Genomic DNA, 27,560 nt, shown 5'->3' on the forward strand with positions numbered 1-27,560 from the left:
ACCCCTGAAAAACCCATTCAAATTTGAAAGTCTAATTAGAATAAACAGATCTTTGGCATGAAAAAATTCCTTAAAACCTGTCAGTGAAACTCTATAAAAATAACGAAATTCCCTTTCTCTTCATTCCTCTATTATGTGTCACAAGCTATTTGTGGCATTATTTCATCATGAAGGTCACATAATACTAGCACCACTCTGTTTACATGGCAATAATTCACTTTCAAAGCAGGCACCAAACTCACCAATGCCTTTTCCACTTGCTGTTTTCCAAGGATCTTTTAAAATGGAAATTATTTGCTTTGCTGCCATCTAGTGGTTAATACGTTTTCTCAAAGTAACGATGAGTACATTAAAATAAAAGATTCATTGTAAACATTTGACCGTTTTGTCTTTTACATAAAAATTCTGAGTCTTAGTCATTTAGGAAGAGTGCAGGAATAATTATTAAATGGTCTCAATCATGGTATTTTTAAAGTAATATGATTTTGTCTTATTTTAGTACTCTCAATTTCTCAAGCCTCCTGATTACTCAGCTTGCATCGTTTCTTAGATCCCCCTGATCATTTCTCCACACTGAAGTTATGGCAATCTCTTTAAAAAGCAAATCTTATTATGCCCCCAATCAGCTTGAAACCTTTTAGTTGAAATTGCTTTTGCTTATGAAGACCAAACTCCAAATAGATCTGCAAAGTCGTGCAAAATCTTTCTCCCATCTACCATTTCTTCCACATGTAGCATTACATTTTTTGTCTTCCTTTACTCTATTCGTGATGGTCTTCCTTTCAATCTTTCTAACCACATGCCTTCATACCTCCCTTGCACTTGCTTTTCCCTCTGCCTAGAATCTGCCTACTTTTCACATAGTAATTCCTACTCATTCTAAGCTGTTGTCACTGCACTAAGGAAGCCTCCCTGACTAGGACACTTTCCCATGTTATAGGCTGTCATAGCAGCATGTACCTTTATAGCTCTTATGTGATTTGCATTTTTATACTTGTTGATCTGATTATTTTATTGATGATATCTTCCCCCATGAGACTACATGCTCATGTAGGATGGGAAACACATCTTCTGTTTTTCATTGTTGTATCTTTGGCATTCAATAAAAATTATTTGATTTTGAATGAATTTATATGAATGTCAGAAAATAAGCTAACAGTTTTGAATTACAGATATATTGGAGTGAGGGCTTACCTTAGTCATTATAATGGGGAAAAATCTATAGTTAGCAAAATAAAATATGGGACACAAGTTGCATTGACTTCGTATATTCTTTTTTTTTTTTTTTTTTAGACAGAGTCTCACTGTATTGTCCAGGCTGGAGTGTGGTGGTGTGATCTCAGCTCACTGCAACCTCCGCCTCCTGGGTTCAAGTGATTCTCCTGCCTCCGCCTCCCGGGTAGCTGAGATTATAGGCATCCGTCACCACGCCGGCTAATTTTTGTAGTTTTGGGAGAGATGGGGTTTCTCCATGTTGGCCAGGCTTGTCTCAAACTCCTGACCTCAAGCAATCCACCTCCCTCGGCCTCCCAAAGTGCTGGGATTACAGGTGTGAGCCACCATGCCTGGCCGAACCATATATTCCTGAAGTGCAAATATATGCTTCCAAGTTAAGAGAAACATTTTAGTCTCTAAGTAGGTAGGCATTTGGCAGGGCATGGTCACTCACACCTGTAATCTCAGCATGTTGGGAGGCCGAGGCAGGTGGATCACCTGAGATCAGGAGTTCGAGACCAGTCTGGCCAACATGGTAAACCCTGTCTCTCATAATAATGCAAAAATTAGCCAGACAAGGTGACGCACACCTGTAATCCCAGCTACTTGGGAGGCTGAGGCAGAAGAATCTGTTGAACCCAGGAGGCAGAGGTTGCAGTGAGCCGAGATCACACCATTGCACTCTGTTTAAAAAAAAAAAAAAAGTAGGCATTCACATTTATACACAAGGTTAATTTTCTTTGCTTAGTACACTATCTTTTTCCACAATGAAAAGGACCAAAGTATGAGTATCTGACGATGTGAATTCTAGCCTTTGCTTTGTCAACAGCTGTGTGGATTTGGGCAGGACCTTTGTATGGGACAAGAGGGCCGTACAGGATAATCATGTGATCCTTATCCAACATGTGTGTCCTTTGCCTTTGATCACAATCATGTATAAGCTCAAAACCAGTAACTTCCAAACCAGAGATACGTTCTTAAGCCACTTGGCTATTGTTGGGAAAAAAAATTACTCCTCATATTATTGATGTAATTTTCAATGGAATTAGTGGTTTTTGTTCTCCTTAGAATTTTCCCTGGACATTATTCACATTAATGAACAAGTATAGACGTGGATTAAAAGAATCCCTAACAAAAGAAGTTTTGTTTTAACAAAATTTTTATTTTATTGAGATAAAAATACCATACCCACATACCATAAAATTCACCATCTTAAAGTTTACAGTTTAGTTGTTTTCAGTATATTTACAAGGTTCTGCAACCATTACCACTATGTAATTCTAGAATATTTTTTTTTTCTTTTTCTTTCTGTTTTTTTTTTTTTCTTCAGACAGAGTCTCGCTCTGCCACCCAGGCTGGAGTGCAGTGGTGCAATCTCGGCTCACTGCAACCACCGCCTCCCAGCTTCAAGTGATTCTCTTGCCTCAGCCTTCCAAGTAGCGGGGACCACAGGTGCATGCCACCACACCTGGCAAATTTTTATATTTTTAGTAGAGTTAGGGTTTGACCATATTGGTCAGGCTGGTCTCAAACTCCTGACTTCAGGTGATCCACCTGCCACGACCTCCCAAAGTGCTGGGCTTACAGGCGTGAACCACCATGCCCAGCCTAGTTCTAGAACATTGTTATCACCCCTAAAAGAAACCTGGTACCCTTTAGCAGTCACTGTCTATTTCTTCCTCCTCCTAATATCTCTCGATTTATTTTTTTTAAATTGAAGTTTCGTTTTTCTCCTTGCAGAATCCAAGAAAACAGGGGCCCGAAACCCAAGGCAGTACAGCAGAGTTAATTACAGGGCTCGTCCAACTAGTCCCTCAGTCACACATGCCAGAGATTGCGCAGGAAGCAATGGAGGTAAGGGGAAAATGAATTCCAGGTTCTTGAAGGAAAGGTTGTAACTATGTACATTCATGATGTTCCTTTGGTGTGTGGTTTCTATGAGTAATAGGTAGATGTAATTTCTGGAAGTGGTATGTTTATGTCTATACATTGTTTTATAAAACTCCATGGAGAAAGAAGGGATTTACTTGCTTTATATCACATAGCAACAACATTGTACAAATTCTGATGCTTAATAAAATAGTTCGAGATTTCCTAATTGCAGTTGACTTTAAAATTTTTAAAAATATTTTTACTAAATATTAAAAATATTGATTTTTAAATTGAGACATAATTCACATACCCTCAAGTTGAACATTTTAAGTAGTTCTTATTCACACAGTTGTGCAACTGTCACCACTCTCTAATCCATTAACATTTTTATCACCCCAGAAAGAAACTTGACTCCCCATTCCCTTATCCCTACCAACTACTAATCTATTTTCTGTCTCTGTGGCTTTGCTTGTTTTAGGTATTTCATTTAAATAGAATCATAGAATATGTGGCCTTTTATGTCTGGCTACCTTGACAATGTTTTCAAGGTTCATTTATGTTGTGGTATGAATCACTATTTTCTTCCTTTTTATTTCCAAATATTTCATTGTATGGATCTCAGTTTTGTTCATCTAGTTATCAGTTGGTGGACGTTTGGTGTTTCTACTTTTTGGCTATTACGAATAATGCTGCTATGAACATTTGTGTAAAAGTCTATATGTGGACATATCTCTTAAGTATATAGGAGTGGAACTGCTAAGTCATGTGGTAACTCTGTTGAACTTTTGAGGAACTGTCAAACTCTTTTTCCAAAGCAGCTGTATCATTTTATATTCCTAATAAGAAGATATGAAGGTTTTAATATTTCTGCATCCTTGCTAATACTTGTTATAATGTGCCTTTTTGATTATAGCCATCCTAATGTACATACTATAAAAATGTTTATACATACCCAGTAAAACTATTTATAAAAAATGTTTTAGCACTTATGTAATCATTGGTTCCATTTGTGTACATTGCTATTGGTACCATAAATGGATACATTTCTTGTAGTCTTTTTGGAAGGCTATTTGGCAGAAGCTATACAAACATTTCATTTTTTGTACAAATAATTTCTAGCACTTTAAAAATCTTATGAATATAACTCAAAAGGAAAAAGCTGCACACATAGGTACTTATTGCTCTTAATTATAATACGAGAATATTAGAGCTTTATTTACTGGGAGGAGAATGGGCTAATACTCAATAATGAGAATGGTATTTTAACTTGGTGAGCTGTTAAACATTTATTAAAACATATAGATCACACAGCAATGTGGAAAAATATGAAATGTCAAGTTGAGTATACTGTGTTTATGGCTTTGTTAAAACATGGAAAATACAAAAAAAGAAGGCAACATGAAAAGAAAATTAAAGCCTGGAAAAGGCTAACACGTTTTCTTTCAATATATATTTTTAAAGTTTTATCAAACAAAAATATAGAGAATTTGTCACTTGAAAAAACTACTGGCAGTAAATTGTACCAAGTTTTTGTACAATAGTAGCAAAATTGAATTTTAATTTGTGTTGTTTTTCCTTGATACGAGAGCTATAAATTATATAGCTTTTTAAGATTCTCACAATTAATTGCAATTTTCATTAAATATCTCAAAGTACTTACAATAAAAATGTTTGAAATAAGATAATGCGGGTCTGGCCTTTATATGTTGATATGTTGACCAAGGACTGAAAGAAATGTCCAGAGCTTCAGTGTCTGCTGGGTCGGGGGTGGAGGGGTGTGGGAAGAATGTAAATTGGGATTGTAGAATTGGAGTTAAGATAGGATCCGTTTGAAGGAAGGGTTTGTGTTTTATTTTTCATATCTTTGATGGTTTTATGTAATAATCTATTCATATGTTGTATATTGTAAGTGAATTATTTAATTCCTGTTAATGTTCTCTGAGCCAGATTCCAATTTCAGTTCTGTGGTCAATTGAAATACTTTAGAATGGATAATCTGCTATGAAATACAAAATCCATTTTGCTTCCTCTCTCTTGATTTTGAAAAATAATTGCTCTTTTCTGTTACAAAAGACTTTGTGGCAAGTGAGACAATATTTACTTATCTTTTGCTGTATGTATTAATTTTGGCAAGCCCTTCTTACTTGGGGATTAACTTTTTGTTTCATAGAGTTCTTTACTATCTATTGAAATTATTTTGTTTGTTTCTTAAAGCAGTTTTTACAGTTATATATTGTTCCAAATTCATCATTTAGCTTTATATGTGCATGCCAGTTAGAGTCAGGATGATGGGAATAAAATTATTTCATGCTGCCTGTATTATTCCCTAGAGGTTTGTGTTCACCAGAGTTTCTCTCTTAACCTTTTACTATATATTGAAACTACAAATGAAATAGCTCAATTTCTTAGCATTTATAAAATAAGTACTCCAGTGTTATGTTTACCAAAAATGTTTGAGTGAGTCTTCTGTTTGTCTTTCTCTTTTTTAAAAAATTCAGGCTCTGCTGGTTCTTCATCAGTTAGATAGCATTGATTTGTGGAATCCTGATGCTCCTGTAGAAACATTTTGGGAGATTAGGTATATGTACTTTTATTTTTTAAATTCAACTTTTAAATTTTATTTTGTATTTTTTGTCTTGAAATATTAACTCTGTAGTACTTAGTATATTGTAAAACTGGGTTTTATGGTTTTGTATTTTATTTGACTTCAAATTATTAGAATTTCTTGTTTTAACTTATAAGAAAAGTATCATAGCAATTTAGAAAATAAAGTTTAAGAATAGTGCTAAGTTTTGTCACCCTAACATAAGTACTGTTGTTTGACATATTACTTTTTTCAGATTTCAATGTGGTTACTACTGTATTTTAATAGATTTTCATAGTTATAAGCCTAGAATGATAAAATTTTGTAACAATACTGTTTTTTCAGTTTTTTAAACTATGATCTTTTGTAAACTTTCTGTAATACCAGTGCTTTTAATGAATGAATTAATAATGGACACCTACTTAGAAGAAAAAAATATATACAGAATTTTGTGGTCTACTTCCTAGATTATATAAATCATTACATTTTAATGAGCATGAAGTCACCACACTGAGGAAAATGTAAATGTGTAAACCTCAAGTTTGCCATTATCTTATAAGAATGGGTGTGCTAAGTTACTTGGCAGCTGAATTAAACCTTACTCTAGAGTAGTGCTCTCCACTAGTAATATAATGAGAACCCCATATATTAAAGTTTTTTTACTTACTACATTAAAGAGTAAAAAGAAGCAGGTAAAATTAATTGTAATAATGTTTTATTAACCCAGTGTATATTATCTATAATATAATTTCAACATGTAATCAATTTAAAAGTTATTAATGACATTTCATTCTCTTTTTTAAATAAAGTATTCAAACTTTGGTGTGTCTTTTATCCTTACAGCACATTTCAATTTGAACAGGCCACACTTAAAGTGCTCAGTAGCCATGTGTGGCTGGCTAGTGGCTACCATGTTAGACAGTGCAGCTCTGGAGTAGGGATCAGAAAATTTTTCTCTAGAAGACCAGATAATAAATATTTTAGGCTTTGTGGGTCATACAGTTTCCGTCACAACCATTCAGTTCTGCCTTTGGAGCATGAAAGTTGCCACAGACATGTGAATGAACGGGCATGGCTGTGTTTAACTAAAACTTTATATACAATAGCAAGTGATAGGCTGGATTTGGTCTGTGGATGGTAGCTTGCAGACCCCCACTGTGGAGCACTGGGTTTATAGGCAGTCTCTGCTGTGCATATGGTTTATTGTTTCTTCTTATGTCCACTGCACGGATGAGTTACATGGATAGAAACACTGGAAGTTTAATGAAACATAGGGAGCTTATAAATAAATACTTGCTTTTTTTCTATAACCTATGGACGTACTTCCTTTGATTATAATGCTGTTGACACTTTGATAACTGTTTCTCTAAAGCCCTACAAGGGAAACTAAGCTTCTCTAAACTTGTATTCATTATGGGAGAATGCCATTCTTATGTCTGGTTATATCTGCATTAAGTTATTGATGATGCTAGTAACAATGAACTTTATGTTACCGCAGCTCACAAATGCTTTTTTACATCTGCAAGAAATTAACTAGTCATCAAATGCTTAGTAGCACAGAAATTCTCAAGTGGTTGCGGGAAATTTTGATCTGCAGGAATAAATTTCTTCTTAAAAATAAGGTAAGCAAAATGACATATTTAAAAAATGGAAGAATATTTGGAATGGTAATGGTGAGAGATTAAGAAAGTGTTTTATAGCCAAATTAGATTCTATTTCAGCTCCCCCTTCCTCCCAATGTTCTCAAAAGGAAATATATGTGCAGAGGACAATGGCTGGTAAATCAGCATTTTAAAAATTATTCTGAGGCTTTAGCGTTAAAACCACACTGTTGATGAATTCTAGTTCTAGTTGAGTTAAATAGGTCTATCTGGGGCAGGCCTAGGAAAAATGGGGGCTGCTATAACTAAAGTAGCTGGTGAGGAGCATATTCTGTCTCTACTCTCAAGTTCATACATAAGACATAATTCATACATAAAATTTATTTTAACATATAGCTTCTATAATTTAAGAATTCTATTATGGCATAGATTTGGGAGTACTTGATTTAATTAGTTTTTGTCCAGTTCTAGAATAATAGCTCTGAGAGATCGTAAAGGCCTAGATTTCATGGCTAGACTAGTCCAGAGAATTATCTATCAAGAACCAAAAGGGAAGGAGTTGAGGGTTCTCAATCTAGATTTATTTCTATTCCTCCAATAAGGGTTTCACCTCTTGAAAGTATCAGGAGACTTCTTTGTTGGGGTGGAGTGAAATGTTTTGATTCTGAACTATTGAAACATGGTGAGGTTGTGGAGGATAGAGAAGAGCCTTAAATTTCTTTTAAAATATAGTTTCTGTAATTAATCTATTTAGGAATTCTGTTATGGCCTAGTTTTCAGAGTACTTGATTTAATGAGGTTTTATCTGGTACTAGAAGCATAACTGTGAAAAACCTTAAATGTATGAAACTCATATCCTTTTCAGTGTTTTACAGCTTGTTATTAATAAATTGCCTCTTTTCGGAAATAGACTAATGGTAAAGTGGGTTTATTCACATGTGGCTTATTTGATGTGTTAATGTAGTGGAATTTGGCATTATTCCAAAGATACGGAAAGAGATTAGACTTCAGACTTTCATGCCCTTGCCTATGGTGTAAACTCCAGAATGCGAGTATGAGGAATCCAATAATGAATTCCTAGGGCCCTGGTAGGCGCAGTCACTCTTGTGACATACTTGGTGTATATACCAGGGTTAATTACTGGTCCATAAAAACTTAATCTCAAGAGTCAATTTCTGGTTATCCCAACATGACACAGTATAAAATCTTACAGAAAAAAAATATTTGTCATTGAGATGGAATTACAGTTCATACAGTAGTTTTACATTGTTGATGTTTTATTTATGTTTATGTGAGACTTAATTTATATTTGTAGAATCTACTGTTTCTGATGATTTAGAGAATGGGAAACTGAAAGAAATTTTAAAGACATTAAGTAAACCTTATTTGTTCTAATGGGTTTCTAGTGAATCTCCTTCAAGTTGGGGCATAGACATTGAGAGGAGAGGTTTTTTAGGACAGTCTCAAACAGGAAGACAACTCAAATTAAGTGTTTCTTCCTCTTGGTTGTCAGTGCTTCATTAAAGCTTATTTATTTCTTTTTTTCTAGCAGGCAGATAGAAGTTCCTGTCACTTTCTCCTTTTTTATGGGGTAGGATGTGATATTCCTTCTAGTGGAAATACCAGTCAAATGTCCATGGATCATGAAGAATTACTACGTACTCCTGGAGCCTCTCTCCGGAAGGGAAAAGGGAACTCCTCTATGGTCAGCTTCTTCTGTACTTTTCCTGTATCATTTTATGTGCTCTGTTTGTTTTCTGAATGAACTTCAGTAAATTTCATCTAGGTATATAGTGTAATAGTGAAAAACTGCTTAGAATCTAGTTCTATTACTGCTCTTTGGGGAACTTTGGGCAAGTTCATAACATCCTTATTCCTCAGTTCCTCAACTTTAAAATGGGGACAGTAATAGTTCCTGCCCCAGAGTTGTTAAAGAGGGATAAATAAAAGGATGTGTAAATAGTACTTGACACTTACAAGCTATATCTGATAATTATAATTATTATAAACCTCCACTCCATAAAAAACCCATTCATACAACAGAAGTATAGAATTTGTACCAGCTAACAAAGGTACAGATTTACAGGGATAAAAACAAAGTATTTTGCTTCATGTGAAAGATAAGTGTTTCTGTGATTTGTGTTTGTATGTATAATTTCTTTTAAATCATATTTCAAGTGAAAATATCAGATCGTTACAGAAGAGTTTATTTTCCAAACCAAAACTTTTTTCATCTTTAATTTTTAACATAACCTTGTTAGGGAAAAAACACCTAAGCAGTATGGTATTTACTATTGTCTGTTTTACTTGTAGAATTTGCATTTTCTTTTTTACCAGTTTTCTTCTCTATTTCATGTTTGGGGAATAAGTAATTCAGAATCAAGTATATCTGCTACAGCTATATTTAGTTCTTGTTTATGCCCTTGTTTCAATGAGTGCTACAGTGTACTTATTTTATTACTTCCCTACACACACACACACACATACACACACACACACACACACACACACACACACACACACACACACACACACACACACACACACAGTTGATTGCATTGTTGGGTTTTATATATAAAATTACCCAAGTTGCAAATATATGTCTTCCACCCTTGACTGTCAGGATAGTGCAGCAGGATGCAGCGGAACCCCCCCGATTTGCCGACAAGCCCAGACCAAACTAGAAGTGGCCCTGTACATGTTTCTGTGGAACCCTGACACTGAAGCTGTTCTGGTTGCCATGTCCTGTTTCCGCCACCTCTGTGAGGAAGCAGATATCCGGTGTGGGGTGGATGAAGTGTCAGTGCATAACCTCTTGCCCAACTATAACACATTCATGGAGTTTGCCTCTGTCAGCAATATGATGTCAACAGGTAAATGTGAATAGTGGTTTTTTTTACTCAGTCTGCCTCAAAGCACATGGCATCTGATTGTGAGAATGTATTTAAGGTCACTACTTTGTAAGTGTACAGGGGAAATTCAAATAGCTTACTTGAAATCCTTCTCTGAACAAAGTAAGATGAAAATAAAAAGCATTTGAAATAAATTGTTAGTCTCCTACTGAGTTGTTAATATGCTATACATTTTAAAAATAACTGGCAGTGTATGTTACTATCAGTTATGATTATGTAATTTACTCTGCCTAAGTTGTAGATAGTGAAGTTTTATGAACATTGGCATATGTTTCGAGTAAATTATAGGTGGGAATAGTTATTTTATTCTGTGGACATTGTAGAGTCCAAGATAAGTACCTTTCTTCTGAGGTTAGTGAAAGGAAGTTTTTGGCTTTATCATTTGAAGCATTTGCTCTACTCTTCCTACTCTGCCTTTTGGGTGGGGCTTATCAGGTTCTCCATTGGCAGGCAGGGCTCTAAGTGCAGTAACTTGATTTGCTGTTGTATTTGCTTAGGAAGAGCAGCACTTCAGAAAAGAGTGATGGCACTGCTGAGGCGCATTGAGCATCCCACTGCAGGAAACACTGAGGTATGCCCTTAGCAACAGAGACACCCCTTCCAGGCGCCCACCCTCAATTTTGGAAGCCTCTTGTTACGTATGTGTGATCAGGAATAGCTTTTGAAGTAAATCTAAGATATGTGCATATTACAAGTATAATATCTGAGTATTTAATATACCTCAAGTTTGAAACTTGACTGTTGCTCATGAATGTTTAGCTCTAGACTTAAAGTTGTTTTCAAGTGATAACTGCCTTCATTTTAGGCTTGGGAAGATACACATGCAAAATGGGAACAAGCAACAAAACTAATCCTTAACTATCCAAAAGCCAAAATGGAAGATGGCCAGGTAAGTTTGTAAAGTTGACTTTTGTCTATTAATTGATCTGCTAAATATATGTACTTCACTTTGGTAATCTTTCATGAGTCACTCAGTAAAGTAAGCATATAGTTGTCTGAAGACTGATGTTTAATTGTGGTTTATCTAGACCTGTACTTTGTAATATGGTAGCCACTAGCATGTGTGATGATTTAACTTAAATTTTAACATAATTAAAATTAAATAAAATTTAGTTCCTCAATCATATAGTAGCCACATTGCAAGTACCCAGTAGCCACATTTGACAATTACTTACTCTGTTGGACAGCAGAGAGAAAATGTTCCCATCGCCACAGAAATACTGGGCAGCATTCCTAGAGACTGTTGGTTGCAGAGACCATTTCTTTACCTTTTCTTGCTCTTCCTCCCTTCATCAGGGTGTTTCACAGAATTTTCAGAAAAGGAGCAACAGAGGCAGAGAAGAGTTAACATGGAAACAATTCATTTTGCTATTTTGTTAGGTATTCTAATTAAGGAATGTCTTAGGCAGTAGATTGAGCCCATAGAGTAAATGAAATTTTAAAATGTGGACAGTTCATTCAACTATTACTATTCACTGTGTTACCCGTTACTTTGGAAATTAATGATCAGTTGGTGTTTGTGTGTACTTGATTTGTAATGTTCATATTGCTCTCATTATTAGATGATTTATAAAAACTGGTTACTCCCCCATTTTTTTGGTCATGCTTAATTACAATAAGAAAAAAGTTACATTTTTGTGAAGCAAAATTATGTACCTAATACCTTTATTTGAAGGGGACATGTAGCTTTAGAATGAAAGCTTTTGGAGGGTTTAATATAATATATAATTACATGCCATACAATTCACCCATTTAAATTATCCAATTCAGTGACTGTTTTTAGTATATTCACAGAGTTGTGCAACCATCAACACAATCAAGTTTTAGAACAATTTCATCAATTGAGAAAAAAACCCTGTACCCTTTAGCTATCTCTGCCTCTAACCACCCCCCACCCGCTTTCTTGCCTCTCTTCCCCTAACTTCTCCAGCCCTAGGCAACCACGAATCTACTTTCTGTCTCTGTAGATTTGCCTATTCTGGATATTTTCTGTAAATGGAATTAATAGAATATGCGGGCTTTTGTGATTAGCTTCTTTCACTTAGCATAATGTTTCCAAGGTTCATCCATGTGAAATCAAAGCTTTTTGAAAGAAATTTGATACTCGGGTGATTATATTAGTATATGATAAAAATAAATCAGTGGCTCTTTAAAAATGTGTATGGTAATTTTGGGGGTTGATTTTAATGTATTTTTTACATTTTTTGTACTTTTGTCATGGAATAAATGTTGGATAAAGAATAATTTGTCAAGTCTCAACTAAGGTTTAATTCATGCTTTGCACAAAAATTTTGTGTTTAGGCTGCTGAAAGCCTTCACAAGACCATTGTTAAGAGGCGAATGTCCCATGTGAGTGGAGGAGGATCCATAGATTTGTCTGACACAGACTCCCTACAGGAATGGATCAACATGACTGGCTTCCTTTGTGCCCTTGGGGGAGTGTGCCTCCAGCAGAGAAGCAATTCTGGCCTGGCAACCTATAGCCCACCCATGGGTCCAGTCAATGAACGTAAGGGTTCCATGATTTCAGTGATGTCCTCAGAGGGAAACGCAGATACACCTGTCAGCAAATTTATGGATCGGCTCTTGTCCTTAATGGTGTGTAACCATGAGAAAGTGGGACTTCAAATACGGACCAATGTTAAGGATCTGGTGGGTCTAGAATTGAGTCCTGCTCTGTATCCAATGCTATTTAACAAATTGAAGAATACCATCAGCAAGTTTTTTGACTCCCAAGGACAGGTAAAGTGTTCTCTTTTTTATTTTTCACCTTTCCCTATGAATAGAGTGACGTGTTTGAAACAAGCCTTTTTCTTTGAGATTATTTAAATTAGGTACTCATAGTTTTTAAAAATTTCCAAAAAATTGCAGAAAGAAGAGTCATCTCAATGTAGGGGTCAGCTTGCCTCTTAGGAACTCTGGTGTGTACATGTGCCTGAGGGTATACGTGCCTTGTGTATGGGTACGAGTGTCTTCGTATATCTGTATGCTTGTTTGGCTCTGTGCCTGTGGGTGCACTTACTCTGTGTTTAGATCAGTCAGTTTCATCTCTCTAGGGGGTCTGTCTTGTGGGCATTGATGGCAAATCTTTAATATATTTGTTCTTTCTATAGGTTTTATTGACCGATACCAATACTCAGTTTGTAGAACAAACCATAGCTATAATGAAGAACTTGCTAGATAATCATACCGAAGGCAGCTCTGAACATCTGGGGCAAGCTAGCATTGAAACAATGATGTTAAATCTGGTCAGGTAAGCGTTCTACTGAAATATAGCAGAAACATTTTAAGAGATAAGAAAAACCTCTTACACATTGATATTGGTGGTAATTGATAAAATAATTTGCCATTCTTTACTGCACACAAACTAGGGTGTGACAATAAGGTAACCAGAAGTTGTGTATGTTCTTTTCTAAATAAATATCTTATTGTTTTCGAACTTAAATTTAATTCATTTTACTTGATGACTAAAGTACTTTGAATGCCTTCTCCTTTGTCTATATCTGATAATTTTTTTATTGTTTCTATGTCTATATAGGTATGTTCGTGTGCTTGGGAATATGGTCCATGCAATTCAAATAAAAACGAAACTGTGTCAGTTAGTTGAAGTAATGATGGCAAGGAGAGATGACCTCTCATTTTGCCAAGAGATGAAATTTAGGTGAGTTCTCAAAAGAGCAGTGTAGGGTCTTGTAAATCTTAATATGTTCAATGAAGTACAGGAAAAGAGTAGATACATGGTTATTGGTAGAAAGGAGGACATGAAAAGAGAGCAATTTACATGTTTGTTTTTCTCTATATCTCTTCTCAAATTTCCCTAAGCTTTGTGCCTGTGACAGTGCTCCCTTTTTCTAAAACTATGCTATAATTGAGCTAAGAATTTGATTCTGTTTCCAATCTGATACCATAACTAAGGGCCATGATGGAGGGTAAATATCGATGTTGCTTGTTCCCTTCTGGCTTTTATGTCTGTGATAGCGGTATCTCTTTTATAAAGTCATCATGTCACTTAGGTTATCTGGGAAATTATTTGCACTATAAGAAATCTTACATGACTAAAGGTGTGTGTGTGGCTTCAAAAAAATTGTTTGCTGTTTCTCTTTCCTCCACCATTCTATAGGAATAAGATGGTAGAATACCTGACAGACTGGGTTATGGGAACATCAAACCAAGCAGCGGATGATGATGTAAAGTGTCTTACAAGGTAAAAAAGAGAATGACCTTCAAGTATGAGTGGGTTTTACTGTGAGAATTATAACTACTTCATTATAGCTTTATACTTGTATTTTATGTGTATTTAAACTTTTTAGATGTCAAACTTTTGTGTTTGAAATATGTGAAGACACTAATCTTTATTACTGCTTTTTTTTGACTGATAGACTTTCAGTAAAAATAAATGTGAAAGAGCGATATGTTTGGGAAGTTAGTGTTGCTAGGTTATGAAGAATAGTATAGAGTTATTGGGAAATAAGATACATAAAGCTTCAGATTGCATTTATGTTATGATTAGATAAAGGTATTACTTGAGGAACTCATTGTGTTGAATCTTTCTAAGAAATAATTGATTTCCTGATTCAAGCACCAGAGACAGAAAAAAAAGGAAATAATTAAGTCTGCTTTAATGATAAATACTTATTGACACATATCAGAAAGTGATTAAACACTATGGACTGTATAATAAGCATTCACATATGTTTCTTTGACCAAGCCAAGCTTTATAATACAGTCTTCTCTCAGGATCTGTCAGGGATTAGTTCCAGGAACCACTCCCCAAACCGCTCCCCACATCTCACTCCCATGAACACTAAAATCCACAGATGCTCAAGTCTCTGACGTAAAATGTCATAGTATTTGCATATACACTGTGCACATCCTCCCATATATTTTAAATTATCTTTCGATTACTTATAATATCTAATACAATATAAATGTTATATAAATAGTTGTTATATCATATTGTTTAGGGAATAACAACAAAGAAAAATATGCACATGTTGAGTGCAGATGAAACCCTACTTTTTTTTCCCCCAACTTTCTTCAGTCCGTGGTTGGATGAATCCATGGATATAGAACTCACTGATAGAGAGGGCTAATTGTACATTCTAAATTTAAGGTAGTCATTTTGCCAAGATTACTTTGTAGAAAGTAAGTATTACCTTCTCCCCATTTGAGATGATTTTGTATTCTGGGATCTGCATATTAACTCAAATTATTTGGGTTGTGCTAATAATTTGTTTAATGAAATAGATATTTCCTAAGGCTTATATCCGTTAGTACGAGGTTTATTTGAGGGGAAGCAAAAGAGCCTGAAAGATTTATGGTCTCTAAATTTTTTTTTTCCAGAGATTTGGACCAGGCAAGCATGGAAGCAGTAGTTTCACTTCTAGCTGGTCTCCCTCTGCAGCCTGAAGAAGGAGATGGTGTGGAATTGATGGAAGCCAAATCACAGTTATTTCTTAAGTAAATTTCGGTCACCAAAAAACATAAAGCAAAAAGCAAATAAAGCCCCCCACCACACACACAAAAACAAGTAATCCCCATGACAGGACTAGGATAGGAAAATAACTGTGTTTTGTGATTTTTTTAAAGAAAATAATATGATCAGTGAAATTTTACTTATAATAAAACCCAAATTGCTTCATTAAGTCATTTACAAAAGTGACATTGTCTAAGCTGTTTGGACCACTAATTTTATATACTAAACATTAAAAGTGACACATTTAACCAGGTTACATTACATCTATTTGATGCTTATGTTATGAAGGGTATACTAGGCTATATCAGCTAAAATCATGTCCAACATAGCACACTTCATAATGAGCCACCCTGGCTGATTATCCTGAGAGAGGAGAGAAACAGTTAACCCAGGGCCAGTCACACCATGCACATATGATTGTTTTGGAATGTCTGGTTAGCTTTCTAGTTGATACGGCCTTCCCTACGTAAAGGTCGGTTTTTTTTATTTCTCAGATACTTCACATTATTTATGAACCTTTTGAATGACTGCAGTGAAGTTGAAGATGAAAATGCACAAACAGGTGGCAGGAAACGTGGCATGTCTCGGAGGCTGGCATCACTGAGGCACTGTACAGTCCTTGCAATGTCAAACTTACTCAATGCCAACGTAGACAGTGGTCTCATGCACTCCATAGGTGAGATCAAAAGAAAGTTTCATTTAGAAATACAAAACCTAGAGAACTGGCATTTAAGATAAGCAAAAATTACTTCAGCAAGGCCATGTTAGTAAATTGGCATCTGTTTGTCCACATTAGGCTTAGGTTACCACAAAGATCTCCAGACAAGAGCTACATTTATGGAAGTTCTGACAAAAATCCTTCAACAAGGCACAGAATTTGACACACTTGCAGAAACGGTATTGGCTGATCGGTTTGAGAGATTGGTGGAACTGGTCACAATGATGGGTGATCAAGGAGAACTCCCTATAGCGATGGCTCTGGCCAATGTGGTTCCTTGTTCTCAGTGGGTAAGTGCATAGAGTAAGCGGGAAAGAAAAGTGCCTGGCATATAGCAAATCCTTCAGACTATATTTGTTCAGTAAGTGTTTGTTGAATGAATGGGTAAAACTTTAGGGCCAGAATAAATCTTTTTTTTTTTTTTTTTTTTTTTTGGAGATGGGGTCTCGCTCTGTCTCCTAGGCTGGAGTGCAGTGGCCCAGTTTCGGCTCACTACAACCTCCGCCTCCTGGGTTCAAGCAATTCTCCTGCCTCAGCCTCCCAAGTAGCTGGGAGTACAGGCATCCGCCACCACTCCTGGCTAATTTTTTGTATTTTCAGTAGAGACGGGGTTTCACCATATTGGCCAGTCTGGTCTCGAACTACTGACCTTGTGATCCGCCCACCTCGGCCTCCCAAAGTGCTGGGATTACAGGCTTGAGCCACTGCACCCGGCCCAGAAGAAATCTTAGAAGATGTTTAGTTAGGTGATTTTTCAGCTGTAGGGAAATGGTTGGCACCACTAGACCTGACTGGTGTTCTATATCTTTCCATCCTACTAAAAAGTTCCGTTTAAACACTGATTAAAAATCGCTGATCTACTCTGGTGTCTTCATATATTTGATAAGGTAATTAGGTTAAACCTAATTTTAGTTAGTTGTTGCAACACTGGAGCTGGAATCCACAATTTGTGCCTGTGTACTACCTCCAGTTTGCTATTCTTTTCCCCAGAATGTCTTATACAATTTTTTAAAAATGTAAGTACTTTTTATTTGCATTTGATATTATGATATTTGTTTTAAACACTAAAAACATCATATGGCTATTAGGTCTCTCTCTTCATTTAATGAAAAATTTTCCTAAAATCACATCATTCTTAATACATGCTAAAACGTTGAGAAGGGTTGTTGTTGCTTTCCAGTGTTAAAAGGCTATTTGCTTTTTATTGTACCAAAACTGATTTCAGTTGTAGTAAATTATGACTAATAAGGTAATCTGTCGTCGTTATACCTGTACTTAAAGTAAAATTTTTTATACCTGTACTTAAAGTAGAATTAAAACTCCTTATCCTGTCCTACAAGGTTCTACCTGATCTGGGCCCTGCCTCAGAGATCTCTAACATCATCTTATGCTATTTTCTTTCTTGTTCACCAAAGCCACACCAGCTACCTTTCTGTCCCTCCTTGTTAGACTTGTTTCTGCCTTAGAGCACCCTTGCTTCTGCCACCACCTGAAATGCTTCTTCTCTGGTATTTTATTTTGGTGAGAACACGTAGCATGAGATCTACCCTCTAACAGATTTTTAAGTGTATAATACAGTATTGCTGTCTGTAGGCACAATGCTGCACAGCAGATCTCTAGAACTTACCTTGTATAACTGAAATTTTACACTCATTGATTAGCAACAGCCCCAAATTATTGAAACCTTCTTGAAGCCTAAAATTAGTTCACAGATGTTCAAATGTTTTGAAAATGGATGTTCTGAATTATCTTATTAGCACCTATTTATAATTAGCCATGAAAATACTCAGTAATTTTTTAAATTAAGAATCAGTTAAGGGCCGGGTGTGGTGGCTCACACCTGTAATCCCAGCACTTTGGGAGGCCCTAGGTGGGTGGATCACAAGGTCAGGAGATCGAGACCATCCTGGCTAACACTGTGAAACCCTGTCTCTACTGAAAAAAAATACAAAAAAATTAACCGGGCGTGGTGGCAGACGCCAACAGTCCCAGCTACTCGGGAGGCTGAGGCAGGAGAATGGCATGAACCCGGGAGGTGGAGCTTGTAGTGAGCCAAGATCACACCACTGCGCTCCAGCCTGGGTGACAGAGCGAGACTCCGTCTCAAAAAAAAAAAAAAAAATTCAGTTAAGTTCAAGTAGCTTTAATTCGTTGAGTTTTATATTAAATGACTTTGAGAAGGAATTTTCTGTTAGGCCAGATCTCACCTATAACATTATTGTAATCCTGGGATCAGGCAAGAATTAGAGAGCTATGGGCCATGATCCTGGCCTTTGTTGTTACTGCTTGAGGATTGAGGCATCTTTTTATAGCTTCCCCTATTCTCTATAAATTTCTTCTTATCATGTGATTAAACAGTGGTTTACCATGAGATCATTTTTTCTTGAGTGTACCCCAAACTGCTTTACTACAGGGAGTTATAAAGGATGTCATTTAGGTAATAGATAGGAATTTCAGCCCTCATCCTTACACCTCTAGCTTTGTATGTAAATCTGACTGATCTCTGGGTTCTTTTTTTTTTTTTTTTTTTTTTTTTTTTTTTTTTTGAGACGGAGTCTCGCTCTGCTGCCCAGGCTGGAGTGCAGTGGCCGGATCTCAGCTCACTGCAAGCTCCGCCTCCCAGGTTCACGCCATTCTCCTGCCTCAGCCTCCCAAGTAGCTGGGACTACAGGCGCCCGCCACCTCGCCCGGCTAGTTTTTTGTATTTTTTAGTAGAGACGGGGTTTCACTGTGTTAGCCAGGATGGTCTCGATCTCCTGACCTCGTGATCCGCCCGTCTCGGCCTCCCAAAGTGCTGGGATTACAGGCTTGAGCCACCGCGTTCCTTTTCTTCCTGATTTCTCAAAAATCCTATAGTCTTTCTGTTTTTGTCATGTCTCTGCCTAGTATATATTCAGTATTCACTGAGTTCCCCTGACTGTATGAGAAGAGAGTAGAACTCTTCTGATCATCAGTCTTATTTCTGCTCTGTGCAAATGCTTGTACAAATCAAACTAAATTCTTTGCTGTCATCTTCTGTTTCTGTTCTCTTTCATTTTGTGATGTAATTTGAGCTGAATCTTGGAGGTTTTGTCTCCTGGTAAAGCCTAGGCCTCTCTCAATAGCTTTCACCAGTTAATCCTTGGAATTAACAGCTATTGTAGACATCGTATATAGTCATCTATCATAAACAATGTACACAGTTAAATCTCAGGATAAATATTAATCAGTCACCATTTGCCTTAATTTAGCAAGTGGTTGTCAACTTTGGGTTTACATTTTTGCTACTCTTTAGCTTTCTACCTAAGAACAAAAATGGGATTGTTTGCGCTAAGCTGATTTTGTTTTGTTCTCAGGATGAACTAGCTCGAGTTCTGGTTACTCTGTTTGATTCTCGGCATTTACTCTACCAACTGCTCTGGAACATGTTTTCTAAAGAAGTAGAATTGGCAGACTCCATGCAGACTCTCTTCCGAGGCAACAGCTTGGCCAGTAAAATAATGACGTTCTGTTTCAAGGTTTGTATCATTCATTTTGTGTGCGTGTGTGTGCTGACATATGTCAAGTAATGATTATGTACAGAATGTGCAGGACTGATTGTCTTCTTTTAAGGTAAAATATATGGAGCAGGCATAATCAACTCCTACTCATGCATTTCTGTAGGTATATGGTGCTACCTATCTACAGAAACTCCTGGATCCTTTATTACGAATTGTGATCACATCCTCTGATTGGCAACATGTTAGCTTTGAAGTGGATCCTACCAGGTTTGTCATCTTTTCACATAGAACTGCTCTGGTTTTTTTTGTTTTGTTTTGTTTTGTTTTGTTTTTTACATGAAGCAAGGCCTCTTCTCCCCTTGATCATTAAAATTAGTTTTTAATTATAAAAGTTATATACAAATACACTTTGATGATATCTGTAATTTTTTTTAAGGTATCCTTTTTTTTTATTTGCCTTAGATCCAGGGACAGACTGGAGAAAGGTGTCTTTGACTTCCACCTCCAGAGACTGTTACTAGTTAAGTCTATTCCACTGTCATTTTTCCATGCATTTGCATATTCATATACAGTCACTCACCTGCATACTCTTTTTCTAACTCACTTCTCCTATGATGAGGAGTGACTTAGGAGAAGGGAAAGAGGCTAATAGGTAATGTAGGGTGCAGTTTATTTATTTGTCTTTTTTTTTTTTAATTTGAGACAGTCTCATTCTGCCATTCAGGCTGGAGTGCAGTGGTGCAGTCTTGGCTCACTGCAGCCTCAGCCTCCCAGGTTCGTGTGATTCTCCTGCCTCAGCCACCTGAGTAGCTGGGATTACAGGCATGCGCCACCACACCCAGTTAATTTTTTTTTTTTTTTTTTTGTATTTTTAGTAGCGATGGTGTTTCACCATGTTGGCCAGGCTGGTCTCAAACTCCAGACCTCAGGTGATCTGCCTGCCTTGGCCTCCAAAAGTGCTGGAATTATAGGTGTGAGCCACCATGCCCAGCCCAGAGTGCAGTTTAAACCACCATTTCTGTGAAGCTTTCTCTGTCTGTTACCAGGTACTACCCATGAACAAAGAAATATGCTTTGTTCTGTGCCTCACACCACCATTGTAACAATTGGGATGGTTTATGAGTTTATCTCCCCTCTAGAGTGTTGGCTCTTAGACATTTTTACATCTTTATATCCTTCCATGAGTATTTAGCATGGTGTCTGCCTTATAGTGAACATTTTATAAATATTTGTTAAGTGAATAAATTTTAACTGATTTTCTTATGCTTACTTTTTATAAGCCACATGTTAAGATGTTCTTGTCTTTCAGTTAGGACTTTATTTGCCATGTGTATGTTTTTTTTTTATTTTTTATTTTTTATTTTTGGCTTTTTTTTTTGAGACACAGTCTTGCTTTGTCACACAGGCTGGAGTGTAGTGGCGCAATCTTGGCTCACTGCCACTTCTGCCTCCTGGGTTCAAGTGATTCTCCTGCCTCAGCCTCTTGAGCAGCAGGGATTACAGGTGCCCACCACGATGCCTGGCTAATTTTTGTATTGTCAGTAGAGACGGTGTTTCACCATGTTGGTCAGGCTGGTCCTGAACTCCTGACCTCAAGCAATCCACCCCCCTCGGTCTCCCAAAGTGCTGGGATTACAGGTGTGAACTACCACGCCCAACCATGTAATATCTTTTTTCTTTCCTTTATTTTCAGTCTGTGTTTTTCCTTGTAGGTGAAGTCTGTTTCTTGTAGGCAACAGAGTTTTGGGTCATGGGGTTTTTTTTGTTTGTTTGTTTGTTTTTAATCCATTCAACCACTCTTACGTCTTTTGATTGGAGAATTTAGTCCATTTACATTCGATGTTATTATTGACAAGGACTTACTCCTGCTATTTTGTTATTTGTTTTCTGGTTGTTTTGTGGTCTTCTCTTCCTTCTTTTCTTCCTTCCTGCCTTCCCTTTAGTAAAAGTGATTTTTACAGGTGGTATGTTTTAATTTCTTGCTTTTTATTTTTTGTACATCTGTTTTATGTTTTTGATTTGAGGTTACCATGAGGCTTGCCAATAATAGTTTATGAGCCATTCTTTTAAGCTGATGACAAGTTAGCACTGATTGCATAAAGCAGCAAACAAGCAAAAAGAAAACTAATAAAAACTCTACACTTTATCCCCCCACTTTTTAACTTTTTGTTGTTTTTATGTATACCTTATTATACTGTGTCTTGAAAAGCTGTAGTTATTATTTTTAAAAGGCTCATCTTTTAGTCTTCTCAAGATAGTAGTTCATACCACAATTACAGTGTTATAATATTTTGTGTATTTACTATTACCAGTGAGTTTTGTACCTTCAGATGATTTCTTACTGCTTGTTAATATCCTTTTCCTTTTGATTGAAGAACTCCCTTTAGCATTTCTTCTAGGACAGGTCTGGCATTGATAAAATCCCTCAGCTTTTGTTTGTCTAGGAAAGTCTTTATTTCTCCTTCGTATGTGAAGGATATTTTCACTGGATATACTGTTCTAAGGTAAAAGTGTTTTTTTTTTCCTTTAGCACTTGAAATATGTCATGCCACTCTCTCCTGGCCTCTAAGGTTTCCACTGAGAAGTCTGCGGCCAGATGTATTGGAGCTCCATTGTATGTTATTTGTTTCTTTTCTCTTGCTACTTTTAGGATCCTTTCTTTATCCTTGACCTTTGGGAGTCTGATTATTAAATATCTTGAGTTAATCTTTGGTTTAAATCTGTTTGGTGTTCTGTAACCTTCCTGGACTTGAATATTGATAAATATCTTTCTCTAGGTTTCATAAGTGCTCTGTTATTACCTCTTTGAATAAATTTTCTACTGCTCTTTCTACCTCCTTTTTTTTTTTTTTTTTTTTTTTTTTTTTTGAGACGGAGTTTCTTGTCACCCAGGCTGGAGTGCAATGGTGCAACCTCTGCCTCTACCTCCTCTTTAAGGCCAGTAACTCTTAGATTTGCTCTTTTGAGGCTGTTTTCTGGATCTTGTAAGCATGCTTCATTCTTTCTTATTCTCTTTTGTCTCCTCTGTGTATTTTCAAATAGACTGTCTTCAAGCTCACTAATTCTTCGGCTTCATCAATTTTGCTTTTAAGAGACTCTGATGCATTCTTCAGTATGTCAGTTGCATTTTTCATCTCCAGAATTTCTGCCTGGTTCTTTGTAATTGTTTCAACCTCTTCATTAAATTTATCTGGTAGGATTCCCATTCCTTCTCCACATTATCATGGATTTCCTTGAGCTTCCTCAAAACAGCTATTTTGAATCCTTGGTCTGAGAGGTCACATATCTCTGTCTCTCCAGGATTGATCACTGGTGCCTTATTTAATTCGTTTGGTGGGTCATGTTTTTCTGGATGGTCTTGATGCTTATGGATGTTCATTAGTGCCTGGGCATTGAAGAGTTAGATATTTTTGTAGTATTTGTAGTCTGGGCTTATTTGTACCTATCCTTCTGGGAAAGGCTTTCCAAGTATTTGAAGGCACTTGGGTGTTGTTATCTAAGTCTTTGGTCACTGCAGCTATATCTGCTTTAGGGGACACTCCAAGCCCAGTAATGCTGTGGCTCTTGTACACTCTTAGCAGTACCACCTTGGTGGTCTTGGGTAAGATCCTGGAGAATTCCCTGGGTTATCAAACGGAGACTCTTGTTCTCTTCCCTTACTTTCCTCTAAACAAAGAGTCAGTCTGTCTCTCTTTCTCTCTCTCTTTCTGTCTGTGTGTGTGTGTTGAGCTGCCTGTAGCTGGGGGAGGGGCGACACCAGCAGCCCTGTGGCCACCACCACTGGGAGTGCACTGGGTCTTGCCCAAGGCCTGCAGTACTGCTGCCTGACTACCACCTATGTTCACTCAAGGCCCAAGGGCTCTACAGTCAACAGGTGGCAAACCCAGCCAGGCTTGTGTTCTTCCCTTCAGGCAGTGAGTTTTCCATGGGTCCAGAGATGCTGTTCAGGAGCCAGTGACTAGAGTTGGATACATTAGAGATCTATGTAGTGCTCTATTCTGCTGCGGCTAAGGATTAAGCTGGCACCCAAGCTGTAAGACAAAGTCCTTCCCACTCTTCCCTCCTCTTTTCTCAAGCAGAGGAGTCTTTTCCTATGGCCGCCATTGCCCCAGGCCCATGGTGAGAGCTGCCTGGCTATCACTGATGTTCACTCAAGGCTCAAGGGCTCTTCATTCAGCTTGTGGTGAATGCTGCTAGTTCTGAGTCTCTCCCTTAAGGCCATGGGGCTCCCCTCTAACCCAGGGCAGGTCCAGGAAAGTCTTCCAGGAGCCAAGGCCTGGAATCTGGGACCCCAGGAACCTACTTAGTGCTCTACCCCACTGTGTCGAGCTGGGACCCAAGTTGCAACACAGAGTCCTCTTCATTCTTACCTCTTCTTTCCTCAAGCAGAAGGGATCTGTCTCCATGGCCACCACAGTTGGTAATGTGCTGGGTAACACCTGAAGCCAGCATGTCTCCCAAGTCTCACCCAAGGACCACAACAGGTACTGCCTGGCTATCCCTGCTGGTTATTCGGGGCCAAGGGCTCTTTAGTCAGCAGGTGATGAGTTCTGCCAGGACTGGGTCCTTCCTTTTAAGACAGCAGATTCCCTTCTGGCCCAGGGTTTGTTTAGGAGTGTTGTCTGGGAGCTAGGGCCTGGAATGGGGGCCTTAGGACTCTGCCTGGTGCCCTCTCCTACTGTGGCTAAGCTGGTAGTTGCAAGATAAGGTCCTCTTTACTCTCTCCACTCTTGTATTTGAACAGAGGGAAGGTGTCTGTTGGAGCTACGAACTGAGCTGAGCTGCCTGGGTTTGGGAGAGGGGTGATATAAGCATTCCCTTGGCTGCCCTGGCTGTCTCACTAGGTCTACCCCAAGTCCACTGGCTCTGAGCCCAGCACAGCACCAGGACTTACCCAGAAACTGCAGTCCTTGTGTCCCTAGACTGCCTTTCAAGTTTATTTAGGACTTCAGGGCACTTGAGCTCTTGGTGGTGGGGTTTGCTGGAAGTCAGGTTTCAACAACTGGGATGGGTGATTTACCTCTGGCTAGGTCTGTTCTAAGTTCTCTATCCGTGAGCACTAGTTGAGCTCTGCCCTGTGTTGCTTTCTGCTATGACAGGGCAGCATTGAGTTCTTATGCAAAGCTCCATAATCACTGCGCTGTCCGTCCCCCAAATGCAGATTTTCTTTGCACACCATGGGGCCACTGCCAGGAGGTGAAGAAAGGGTGATATAGGTAATTCAAGACAGTTTTTCCTACCCACTTCAGTGCCTCTTTCCTTAATATGATGTTAAGACCAGGTGTTTTGATTACTTACCTGATTTTCAGTTCTTATGAAGGTGCCTTTTTTGTATGGATGATTGTTCAGATTGGTGTTCCAATAGGGGGGACGATCCCTGGAGGCTTCCATTCAGCCATCTTGCTCCACCTCCAATTCTGAAGCTGGTTCTTTGAAAATCAACTTGAGCAAAAAGTTTTTTACACAGGAACACTTGAATAATTGAACACAGATGTTCATTGTAGTTCAGAATTACTAGAATATTCAACAGGTTACCATTGGCATGTGGGAAGCAAGAGAGCACTGTGGCTAGAACGTATTGTTATATAGGGAAACCTGAAATGGACTGCAGTGTTCCTGCTGCTATGCTGACTTTAAAAAAAAAAAAAAAAAAAAAAGGCAATTGTCCGGGTTTCTAGCAGTCTCTTTGAGCCTTGTTAAAGAAATTGTTAGTCTCATTCATACCCACCAATTTCTAGGCCTCCATATCTAAGATTTGGATTACTGTTGTATCTTAACGTTCTGCCTGCATATAATCCCCATATTTAGACAGTCTCTTCAATTAGCCACATATTGCAAGTTCATTTTCCTCCTCTGGCTTCCTAACAATCATCAGCCATTCTCCAATGGATACCAACCAGGTGTCCTTGTGATTCAGTTCAACCGTGACACTGTTTACCTGGAGTGAACATCAGATTTCCCACAGGATGAGGGCTGAGTGAGATTGCCACCACTAAAGATGCCAATTACAAGCCACAGGTTGTTACCTGTGCTTCTCACAGCCTCACCTTGAGTTGGATTAATTTGCTAGAATGGCTCACAGAACTCAGGGCCATACTTTACTTTCATTTGCTTACTTACTATAAAGGATATCACAAAGGGTACAGATGAACAGCCAGATGGAAAAGATGCACACAGGGCAAGGCATGTGGGAAGGGGCTTAGAGCTTCCATGCTGTCTCCAGATGCACTATCCTCTAGGCACTTCTGTGTGTTTGGCAACCTTTAAGCTCTTCAAACTCTGTTCGTTGGGTTTTTATGATGGCCTCATTACGTAGGCATGATTGATTCAATCATGGGTGGTTGGTGATAAACTCAACCTTCAGCCTCTCTCCTCTCCTTGGAAGTTGGGGAATGGGGCTGAAAGTCTCAACCCTCTAATCATAACTTGGTCCTTCTGGTGACTAGCCCCATCTTGAAGCTCCCTAGGGCCTCCCAGCCACTGGTCATCTCATTATCATACAAAAGACACTCAGCACTTCCAGAGATTCCAAGGGTTTTAAGAGCAATGTGTCAGGAACCAGGAGCAGAGACCAAATATATGTTTATCACAATATCCTTGAGTTATTGTATTGAGTACTTAGTGTGGAATACCTGGTGTATATGTCTTTCTCCTTTTTGAAAAGGTCAAAAGGCAATTATTGTTGAATCCTCAGCACCTGACACTAAGATGGCAAATAGTAGATGTGCACTAAATGTTTATTGGATTGAACTGATTACCTGCCCTACCTACTTTCTCTTTCTGAAATACCCTTACTTCTTTTGTCTATGCAAATTCTGTGCCTCCTTTGGAACTCACCTGTTCAATGAAATATTTCCTGCTTTGCAGTCCATGCTAATTTCTGAACTCTTACTGTATTCAATGCTGTACCATACAGCAAACTCTTAAGGAATCTAGAGCAATGACGTAAGTGTCCAAAGCATTTCTGTAATACGTTAATTAATATAGAAACAAAATTACTAGTTAATCTGTTAAAACAAATATTTACTCAGTACTTGCTGTGGTAAGGCACTGTGCTAGTCTTTAAGGGGACATAGGTAAACACTTCCTGCAAGGAGCTTACAGTTTAGTAAGAGGGATAAAACACATAACAAATAAGTGGTGAGTTTCATAAGGGATGTATTTTGAGAGTTCAGATTAGGCTAGTTAGAGAGTAAAGGTTTGTGGATTTGATTGCTATTGGGTAAAATTTAAACTACATAAAGCAGGTATTATTATTCCTGTGTTATTGATGAGAAAAAATGACACCCAGAGAATTTAAGGATTGTGACCAAGCTCATAATGATCCATGACTGATACAGCTGAAATTTAAACCTAGTAAATCTGCCTGCGGAATCTCTTCCTTTAATCGCAACACCAGAGTTTAGAGGTGGTAACGATAAGAGTTAGCAACACCGGGGTGGGCGTGCTGGCTCATGCCTGTAATCCCAGCACTTTGGGAGGCTGGGGCAGGCAGATCATGAGGTCAAGAGATTAAGACCATCCTGGCCAACATGGTGAAACCCTGTCTCTACTAAAAATACAAAAATTAGCTGGGTGTGGTGTTGGTGCTCAGCTGTAGTCCCAGCTACTGGGGAGGCTGAGGCAGGAGAATCACTTGAACCCGGGAGGCGGAGGTTGCAGTGAGCTGAGATTGTGCCTCTGCACTCCAGCTTGACAACAGA

General features: G+C 37.9%; 1 protein-coding gene across 5 annotated transcripts in view; it reads left to right on the forward strand.

Annotated features, from left to right (window-relative positions):
- Positions 1–27,560, forward strand: part of NF1 (neurofibromin 1) — a 299,361-nt gene that overhangs the window by 131,305 nt on the left and 140,496 nt on the right. For 3 of the 5 annotated variants that reach the window (XM_015119005.3, XM_015119007.3, XM_077970743.1), the window contains exons 14-29: positions 2,956–3,069; positions 5,586–5,665; positions 7,170–7,293; positions 8,822–8,977; positions 9,896–10,145; positions 10,682–10,755; positions 10,990–11,073; positions 12,486–12,926; positions 13,298–13,437; positions 13,723–13,845; positions 14,305–14,388; positions 15,528–15,644; positions 16,155–16,336; positions 16,457–16,668; positions 19,714–19,875; positions 20,021–20,124. In XM_015119005.3, coding sequence (XP_014974491.1) covers positions 2,956–3,069; positions 5,586–5,665; positions 7,170–7,293; positions 8,822–8,977; positions 9,896–10,145; positions 10,682–10,755; positions 10,990–11,073; positions 12,486–12,926; positions 13,298–13,437; positions 13,723–13,845; positions 14,305–14,388; positions 15,528–15,644; positions 16,155–16,336; positions 16,457–16,668; positions 19,714–19,875; positions 20,021–20,124 — 2,447 coding nt within the window. The remainder of the gene's footprint in view (positions 1–2,955; positions 3,070–5,585; positions 5,666–7,169; positions 7,294–8,821; positions 8,978–9,895; positions 10,146–10,681; positions 10,756–10,989; positions 11,074–12,485; positions 12,927–13,297; positions 13,438–13,722; positions 13,846–14,304; positions 14,389–15,527; positions 15,645–16,154; positions 16,337–16,456; positions 16,669–19,713; positions 19,876–20,020; positions 20,125–27,560) is intronic. The other 2 variants (XM_077970741.1, XM_077970742.1) reach the window with 1 other exon arrangement.

The sequence above is a fragment of the Macaca mulatta genome, chromosome 16, assembly GCF_049350105.2.
Source record: "Macaca mulatta isolate MMU2019108-1 chromosome 16, T2T-MMU8v2.0, whole genome shotgun sequence".
In the NCBI taxonomy this organism is placed as follows: Eukaryota; Metazoa; Chordata; class Mammalia; order Primates; family Cercopithecidae; genus Macaca; species Macaca mulatta.